Below are 9,294 nucleotides of genomic sequence, written 5' to 3'. Positions count from 1 at the left end.
TTCCCATCAAGCAAGGTGTTCGAATAATTTCTTGTGCACGGTTGCAAGTGTAACAAAAAGGCCACTGATGATGTCAACTAACACGAGTGCCAGCATAGACAACACATGAATACTCCACAAGTTGTGAGTTTAGATTTGTAAACTGTAGAATACCACTAACCTGCACAACAATTTAGAAGTTATTGCAAAGCATAACAAAAAACATCGAACCTTGAAGAGTAAGGTTAGGATTTACCATGCAGCTATATCCAAGACTTCCAACTTGGGTAACAAACACTTGGGTAAGCTCTTCTTTCTTGGAACCATCTGGGATGTTTGCCAAGATTGTGAAGTAAAAGGCACACAATGTATTCCTTAGGGCCATATAGGATACATTCTTTAGTGTGTACTAACAATGCCTTCTTCATTGTATTCCTCAACAAGGCATGCAAATAGACTCTTGCGCTCATTCACGAAGGAATCTGGGATACATGAAATCCAGTGCAAATCATATACTCTGTACTACAAAGTTCAAAGGGAAGACATTACTATTGCACTTTTGTATGTAGATGATCTGATTGTGACAGGAAGCAATAATAGCCTCATTAGCAAGATGAAACCAGACTTCTCTGTAGAGTTTGACATGAAAGATCTTGGACTTATGCATGTGAGCTGAAAATGCTGGAAAATCTGAGATACATGAAATCCAGTGCAAATCATATACTCTGTACTACAAAGTTCAAAGGGAAGACATTACTATTGCACTTTTGCATGTAGATGATCTGATTGTGACAGGAAGCAATGATAGCCTCATCAGCAAGATGAAACCAGACTTATCTGTAGAGTTTGACATGAATGATCTTGGACTTATGCATGTGAGCTAAAAATGCTGGAAAATCTAGGATACATGAAATCCAATGCAGATCATGTACTCTGTACTCCAAAGTTCAAGGGGAAGACATTACTATTGCACTTTTGTTTGTAGATGATGCGATTGTGATAGAAAGCAATGATAGCCTCATCAGCAAGATGAAACCAGACTTATCTGTAGAGTTTGACATGAAAGATCTTGGACTTCTACATGTGAGCTGAAATTGTTGGAAAATCCGATTGTGACAAGAAGCAATGATAATAGCCTCATCATCAAGATGAAACCAGACTTATCTGTAGAGTTTGACATGAAAGATCTTAGACTTATGCATGTGAGCTGAAAATGTTGGAAAATCAATACATTCTTCTAAGTGTTATGAAATACATTATTCTAAGTGTTGGAAAATCAATACATTATTCTAAGTGTTGGAAAATCAATACATTATTCTAAGTGTTATGACATAATGAATTCCAATTAATAGATTATGTGTACCTGCAGCTCGATCTTCATTTCTTGGGCCATCTGCAATGATTAATTGATTTGCTGCTCCTCCATCCTTGTTAACTTTGATGATAACAAATGATATAGTGCCCATTGCCATATTGAGATGCGTCAAGGACCTACAATTCATGAAAGGGACATATTTTGCGAGCTTGTGATCATTCGGTAAAGTGATAGTTCCTTCAAATGGTTCACCTTTAAGCACATTTGTTGTGGTGTCAAGATGAATAGAATAAGAAGAAGTACCTCCTTCACCAAGGCTCTTTTTTATCATAGGAGGACCTTCAATCCTATAGAAGCCATCTACTTCCAACTTGTCTTTGTATTGATCTACATAGGAATGAGGGATAACAAATGTGATAGTGTCATAGTTGTGTCTATTAGCGAAGTCAGCTCGAAGAACGATAGCATACTCTGGGTCTTTAGCTTTGTAGGTTCCATATTATGCCAAGAGTTTTCCCTCGAAAGCAAATCTATGACTGATGCAGTCAGTGAGTTGCCATATGTATAGTACCGGTAGTGAGGTAGAATCTTTTAGGTACTACTTATTTGCAACGACGATGGCTTGATTATTTTCTTCATTCTTTTGCTCAGGTAACTTGTCTTGCGATGAGTTGACTTCATCTTCACAAGCCTTCATGGGTGTTACTGACAATTTGCTCGCTACGAATAATTGTGTGACATATATAAGTAATTGAATATTCTTATGAAGTTGCAATGTGACTAATTATTACAAAGACATATGTCCTTGTTCAATGTTCTTAAAACAACACTTAAACACAAGTTCTTACTCACACAATTGAAGAATTTGTAAAAATTGTTATGTTGTATAAAGTTTATGTTGTTCCCAAAGAAAATGACAAATCCCATCAACTCAACTTTGCAAAGCAATGCAGGCATTACATTTTAACTTAGAAACGCCTAATGTTAACTAGTGTTTTACTTAACTAATATGCAACACGCTTTTTTGAACTACGAAGTCTTCTAATGCATGTATATGCATGAAAGTTACATGATTATTAAAGCAACTTACTCAAAAGAGAATATGATTGTTAGTTTATCAAATTAACATTTAAAGAAATAACAAAATGAAAACTATTAAATTGTAACGTACGTTTTAAAAGAAGTCATTGTAAACATAATTAATTATAGTCAAGATTTGTTTTAGCAAAAACAAATGAAAGGGTTAGGCAAACCTTTGTATTTCATCACAATTAAAGCATCCTCAAAATTTACCACAAATCCATATCATCACTAAATTTGAACACGTAACTATTGGCAAAAAAAAAGAAGCGAAAACCATTACCAAATATTTAAGTAAAAACGATAGTTCAAATGAACGACAGGAATTAGGGCCGACTATACTTCGTCTGCCACATAGTTGTACTTCATCGACAAGGGCTATGTCTAACTAAAAGAGGCGCAGCACAGATATATTCAATGAACAAAACAGATGGCTATCTATTGATGCTGTAAGAACAAACAAAAAAGAGAAATTTTATCAAACTGTCACGGCTGGCAAACTATACGATTTCTCAGAGGCAGCACGAAGATGCACGAAATTTGCAATCACTGTTAAGTGTAAGAGTACGAGCAGAATGTCGATTGGAATGCAAAGTACCTGCAAATAAACATGTAAAATAATGAATGCTCAAGGCAGACGGACGACTGAAATACACATGCAGAACCAAATACTTACCTTCAGCGTATGCCGCCTTCACAACTGCTTGAAAGGCCTTTTGCAAAGACTTCTTGGCTGTTTTGTTGATGGCAGAATGGTTCAACAAGTGGGCATCTCTTTCCAAAAGACGATGCTAGGATGGGATTTGAAGGAACCGTCACGAAACCATCACCGTACTGAAGCTCCACCTTCCGTGAGGTTGCGCCATCTGCACGCACAGGTACAAAAAGACAGAGATCACCACCATGCAATCACAATATCTCCAAGGAAAATAGAGGTTCCATCCGCACAAACCACCTTTCCATAGCGCTTCTCCAGTTCTGCAACAAAATAGTCATGAACTGACAAAGTACAACTATAAGAAGAAGATGGAAGTTAAAGATGAAGATGAAAAGGTGGATGAGAGAGTACCCTTGCCAAAGGTGTTGCTCTCTGTATCCATTGCTTCAGGTAAGTGCTCGTTGTCAGTCAGCGGTACGAACGAGAAGAGGAGGCGGACTTCGAATGAGTTGCAAAACAATGACCTCTCCAACTTTATAGAGCGAAATTGCATGCGGAATCGAGGTAGGCTCATCGATGGAGGAGGATAACCGTCAAGAGCGACGACCACCATGACTGCCCAAAACGGTAGAGCAACAAAGGTATTCAAAGGCTATTACACCTACTTTCATGGGCTAATGAGAAATTTCCATGTCGCCTTTGACGGGCCAATGAGAAATTTCCACGTACAACAAAAATAAATTAAAAAAAAACACATTTTACCTTTCCAAAGTGCCCAACCTTCCCTATACCCTTCTAGAGGCAGGCCAAAAAGAGCAATTCTCATATTTGTGTAGTGCGGTGCCCATCCGACATCTACATGCCGGAGTCCGATTGGCCACCGGTGCTTGCCTGACATACACGAGTCTTTGGAGGCCTACTCGATTGGCCACTAGTGCCCGCTCTTGTTCGGTGCCACGAGTCATTGGAGGCCTACTCGATTGGCCACCGGTGCTTGCTCTTGTCCGCACTGCCATCGATGCTGCCCGTCTGACATCTACGTGCAATCGAGAGTTCGTGGAGGCCACCGGTGCGGTGTCTATGTCGTACGCAGATGTCAGATAGACGGGGCACTGGTGGCCAATCGAGGAGATGACTCGATTGGTGAAGTGACATGTGTTCGATTGGCCACCGGTGCCCGCTCTTGGCCGCTGTGCCGCAAGCAGCGAAACAGCTTCATAAAAGGCGGGAGTGAGTTAAATTGGCCAAAGAGGCGGGAACTTGGAACTAAGCTCACGTTTTCCTTCTCCATCTCCATCGTCTCAAAATCTCCTCATTTGCTTCACTTCGCATACTTGAAAGTCTCTCCGAGGCGTTGGGATCAGCTTGGCAGCCTTTACATTCAGAGGAGAAGAAGACGACGCGGAGGAGAAGAAAGGAGGAGGAGGAGGAGACGAAGCAGCGTTCGTGTAGATAAGTCTTGCTGCAGATAAGAAGCAGCGTTCGTGTAGATAAGAAGAAGAAGAAGAAGAAGAAGAAGTACCCGCAGAAGAGAAGCAGCAGCTCCCGCAGTTCTTTGTCGAGGGCTCTTGAATTCAAACGTTTTCTGCAGGAAGAAAGATCTCATTTGCGGTAATGCAACGACGACGACGACGACGAGTAGCAGGGCTTTGAATTTGCGGTAATGCAACGACGAGAAGGACGAGCAGCAACAGCTCCAAGCCCAGGGATCGAGGGGGTCGCTAAAGAGGCCAGCCACAGCTGCGTGGTCAACAACAAAAAGGCTCAATCGGGTTGAGCATCCGAGAAAGCAGCAGAAGAACGACATCAGACATGGCGCTCGAGGCCCAGCAGCGTATGCGGAAAGCACAACAGAAGTTCCGATTGCGTGGAGTCACTCTTACTCTGGATGCTCTCAAGGCCGTCGTCGCATTTCTTGAAAAATCTACGGGCTCCATTGATGATCTCTTGGAGCAGATTGCTCAGGAGCTTGACAAGATGCCTCGTAAAGCTCTTCCCTGTTTCCCTACCCTGCAGAATTTCCCTTCGGACCGCTGTCTGCGGGGACGCATCTCTTGCTCTCACAGAAATCTGTTTTCTGGCAGTTAAAAGCAACGTTCTGAGCAAGGAAGCGATTCAAGAGGTGCTGGCGTCGGTAGAAGGAAGCTTTTATCAGGATCAGAAAGCGCTTCATATAGTCGATGCTTTTCAAGTTCCCAAGTTGCGCTACGATCCCATTCGGAAGATTTTTTACAGGTAAAAAACCAGGCTGTCTTCAAAATAGCTACGCTTGCCGAGCTGTCTACCCTCGCTCACTATCTTTGCCTTTTACCTGGCCTTGTCTGTGGTATGGATGGGGCACGCTTGGAATTCGTCGTTCTGAGTCTTATCTCGATGTTCTAGCGACCCTGCATCTCCTTCCTCAGGAACCTCAATTACTTTTGTTCTCACACCTCTTTGAGCTCTGCAGTAAAAGGTCACAAATTATCTCCGAATCAGTAACTGTTGTATTGTTGCTATTCTTTTAAACTATAGCATAATATTCATGCTCTGAAATGGATGCCAATTGTTGTAACCAGGTGTACAGGCAACCTGCCAATTCATGGGGATGCACAGTCGAAAGCATCCCTGTACCGAGATCGGCTTCAGCTTCTACAGCAGAGGCTTGTTCGAGACAAGCACTTCGCTAAACCCGCTTTGAATTTTGAAGGCGCACGCACTGGTAGCTGTGAGGTGTGGCCTACGAATTGTTATCTAGTTTTACACTTGTCTAAGTTTTGACAGCAAGGTTATATGGTTGCCTGACTCAGAACTGCTATATGGTTTTTTCTGGCTCTTGCAACGCAGATGACACCATTGCAGTCCCTGATAGGATGCACCGGAAAAAGATGGGTAATGGGTGTGATTTCACAGTTAGAGGATGGAAGGTTTTTCCTAGAAGACCTCACAGCTTCAATTCCTATTGATCTATCACAAGCAATATCCTTGTGTGACATTGTGAAAATGATATTATGGAGAATTTTTTTGCATGAGGTGCATGTTAGAGTCTTTAGTTGATCTGTGTAACTGCTCGATTGTACTGTTCTAAAAACTATAATATGCTTGGGGGAGGACATATGACTGCCTAAGGTAACGGGCATGAAGCATAAGATGATGTTTTCCTTAATCATTTCCTCTCACAAGAGAACTACAGGTTTTTTTGTTGAAAACACTATCATTGTTGCTGAAGGAGCTTTGCAACCAAATGGTACATTTGAGGTGAGGATCGAAATTGCCTTTTCTTGACACTTTTTTGGAGTGTCTTCAACATGCAGTGGCTTTAACCATGTGTGCTGGTCCATTTAGCAACTATTTACATTTTCAATTGGTGATAGTCCCCCTGTCCTCGTGTCTGTGATTGACTGTGATCCGTTGTTTGAATTTCAGGTCTACACCTGTGGATTCCCTCCCTTGGAGAGTAGGAATGTCTCACTTGGTGTGACAGCAGGCTTGGACTTCTTTGGTTGTGGTGCTTTGGCAATGGAGGAACTGGTATCCTACATAACAATGATGTGCCAGATTCATAATTCATTGAAACAATACTTTGCTCATGGTTGACATGCTGGTGTCTTGTTCTCTTCTTATTTACTCAAAAAATAGCTAGAGCAGCCCTTGACATTCCTTTTAGCTCCGGCTACAACAATTAGAGAAGGCGGCTGTTAATGACATGTTTGTCATCATATCTGATGTGTGGTTGGATCATGCTGAGGTTTGGCTCCTCCTTTACTCTTGATTTTTGATTAAAACTTGGCTAAAGTTGTACTTTGAGGTTTTATGGCTGAAACTGTATCTAGGGTTAGCTCCATATAGTTTATTTGCTTTTGTGAACCCCAATAAGTGTTACGCATTTGAGTCAGCTGTCTGTTTAGTTGGAGCATGGTTGATTCGAAGCTCGCAAAGGTGCCATTCCAAGCGTTTCATGCCTTTTGGAATGCACCTAATTGTAAAGTGCTTCCGTTAAGCATCATTCTGCATGGCTTTTGCTGTCTCCTTCTATGCCTTGGCACCTCTCTCATCCCTCTCGTTATGACCTTGCCTTCTCTCAGCCCTCTCACGATGTCCATGCCCTCAAAACCATTTCAAGTCCTCGCCCTTTCATTCCTCACCCTTTGCCCTCTCTCAGCCTTCCTCAATGCCGCCCGTTATAACATTCTCTCACAGTTTCTTTGCTTTTGATGACCATTTCTGTATGTGGATGTTGCAAGTCATCTATGCGTGTCCTGCTTCTCTATATATCATGTGAATATTTTCCCTCCCCATCAGTTTCATAAATAAAGTTCTTCTGATTGCGCACCTAAAGACTTGTACAACCATTCAGTTTAGAGAACATCCATATAGGGGAAAATGCCTCTCACCCGATTATGGGGTTTGTCTGATGTTTCATGAAATTCCTGTTTACAATTGTCATTTATGTTTTTTATATGGAGTGTCTGTTTTGTGCAGAGCAGACCTTTGATAAGCTCACTACGATATTTGATGGTTATGAAACAGTGGAGGTGGTTCCCTCAGTATTTATTTTTATGGGAAATTTCTGCTCACATCCATGCAATCTTGCTTTTCATGGCTTCGCAGAGCTTAGGTAAGATGGATTGGAACGTTATGGCGTCCAGAAGATAGCATTATGCACTTTTTTTCCTCAAGCCTCTAATGACAGTTATGTGATGAAGGTCACACTTTGATAAGCTTGGGATGATGATTGCTGCGCATCCTCGGATAAAGGAAGGAAGCAAGTTTGTCTTCATCCCTGGTCCAGAGGATATTGGTGATTTTTTTGCTTTTGTCTCAGATATATTCTTGAAATTTATGTTCTCAAGGGCAGTGAGACAGTTTCTGCAATTCTTTGTTCATTTTATTTGTGAAAATCTTAGTTCAGTGGTCTGACTAGTTCTTGTTGATCACATGCTCATTCAAGGCCCTGCAAACGTGCTGCCCAGGCCAGCTCTTCCGAAATTTTTTGCAAAAGAGGTCATCAAGCACCTTCCAGATGCAGTCTTTTCATCAAATCCCTGCAGGTATTTTACTGCTTCTGGGGAACTGCTTATCTTAATATGTTTTTTGGGCCTGCTGAAACTTAAACAATGACGTTGCTTTGTGTGATCTATTATCAGAATAAGATATTACACACAGGAGATAGTACTGTTTCGTCAAGATCTGCTTTACAGGATGCGCCGCTTATGTGTACTTCCACCATCCGAAGAAGAGACAAGTGATCCTTTTGAACATGTAGGTTTTCGTTACCATTAAACACAATTTTACTATTATGTCGTTTGTTCAAGATATGGTGAACGTCCGACTAGTGAACACTGCATTAGATGAAGCGTTACAGTAACTAAGCTTTACAGAAATCCAAGCTTCAAAATTTCACAAGGTCAGGGTTTTTACAAGTATTTGATATCGGGGTCAGTAGTTATACAACTTGTTGCTTGTTTTATCAGCTTGTGGCCACAATTGCCCATCAGAGTCACCTGTGTCCGTTGCCTCTGACAACTCAACCAATCAGCTGGAACCATGACCATGCTCTTCGCCTCTACCCGACACCACATACAGTACGCTATTCTGTCCATGCAGTGTTTTTGTCTTAAACTTCTAAACTTGAGCAAAACAAAACTTATTGCCATTCCATTCTATTTGTTTTTGAAGCTATATCTGATTCTAGAGTAACGCACTTTCCATGTCTTAATTTGAAACAGGTAGTACTCGGCGATTGTTCGGAACAAAAAGTGTTCAAATACACTGGATTGACATGCATGAATCCTGGGTCGTTCGCTAACGACGGTACCTTCATAGCCTATCGTCCCGCTTCAAGTGAAGCAGAGCTTTCGGCTATATGAAGTGTAATTTGTTGTACATATAGTGGTGCTGAAATTGCAACTTTGTAAAAGTTCGCATCTAGGCACTGTGTTTGATCTTGAAGGTCTTCCTAAAATTTCCACTTTGTAACAAAAGCATATATCTTTTCTCACTCGTAGGAACAGGGCTTCGCTTCGGGCATGCTAAATTCTTTGTTCGTGATTACGTCTCTCTCACTATATATTGCACTGCAACTCCTCACGTCTATTTGTCTCTGTATCTCTTCTACTCACTCATCGCCCTTGAATTCTGTCGATCACTTTGTGCATTGGAAGAGGACCATCATCTCAACATAGGGTGGAGCGCATCAAGCACTCAGTGCAAAAGCATGCATGTGATCGCTCCATTCAGCTCCTTTTGCTATTAGTTTAGTGGAAAAGTTTCTAATAATTTG

General features: G+C 41.5%; 1 protein-coding gene across 1 annotated transcript; it reads left to right on the top strand.

The window, feature by feature from the left end:
- The first annotated feature begins 4,297 nt into the window (after positions 1–4,297).
- DPB2 (DNA polymerase epsilon subunit B2) lies at positions 4,298–9,055 on the top strand. The gene is made up of 13 exons (XM_087374800.1): positions 4,298–5,016; positions 5,117–5,267; positions 5,591–5,744; positions 5,859–5,991; positions 6,193–6,269; positions 6,438–6,542; positions 6,679–6,759; positions 7,499–7,629; positions 7,718–7,812; positions 7,963–8,062; positions 8,159–8,273; positions 8,486–8,596; positions 8,741–9,055. The coding sequence occupies exons 1-13, from the start codon at positions 4,845–4,847 to the stop codon at positions 8,879–8,881; spliced, it is 1,566 nt and encodes a 521-aa protein (XP_087230926.1). The 5' UTR covers positions 4,298–4,844; the 3' UTR covers positions 8,882–9,055.
- Positions 9,056–9,294: the final 239 nt, after the last annotated feature.

Source organism: Dipteris shenzhenensis, chromosome 5, assembly GCF_047967505.1.
Source record: "Dipteris shenzhenensis isolate YYH24624 ecotype China chromosome 5, Dip_SZ_1.0, whole genome shotgun sequence".
Lineage (NCBI taxonomy): Eukaryota > Viridiplantae > Streptophyta > Polypodiopsida > Gleicheniales > Dipteridaceae > Dipteris > Dipteris shenzhenensis.
This window is presented reverse-complemented; position numbering and strand designations above follow the sequence as displayed.

What these genes read in the sequence shown, in the direction of transcription:
- DPB2 (XM_087374800.1), top strand. Translation starts at nt 4,845, where the DNA reads ATGGCGCTCGAGGCCCAGCAGCGTATGCGGAAAGCACAACAGAAGTTC. An exon ending in GGAGCTTGACAAGATGCCTC is followed by an intron (nt 5,017 to 5,116) that starts GTAAAGCTCTTC and finishes GTTTTCTGGCAG; the next exon opens with TTAAAAGCAACGTTCTGAGC. An exon ending in CATGGCTTCGCAGAGCTTAG is followed by an intron (nt 7,630 to 7,717) that starts GTAAGATGGATT and finishes TATGTGATGAAG; the next exon opens with GTCACACTTTGATAAGCTTG.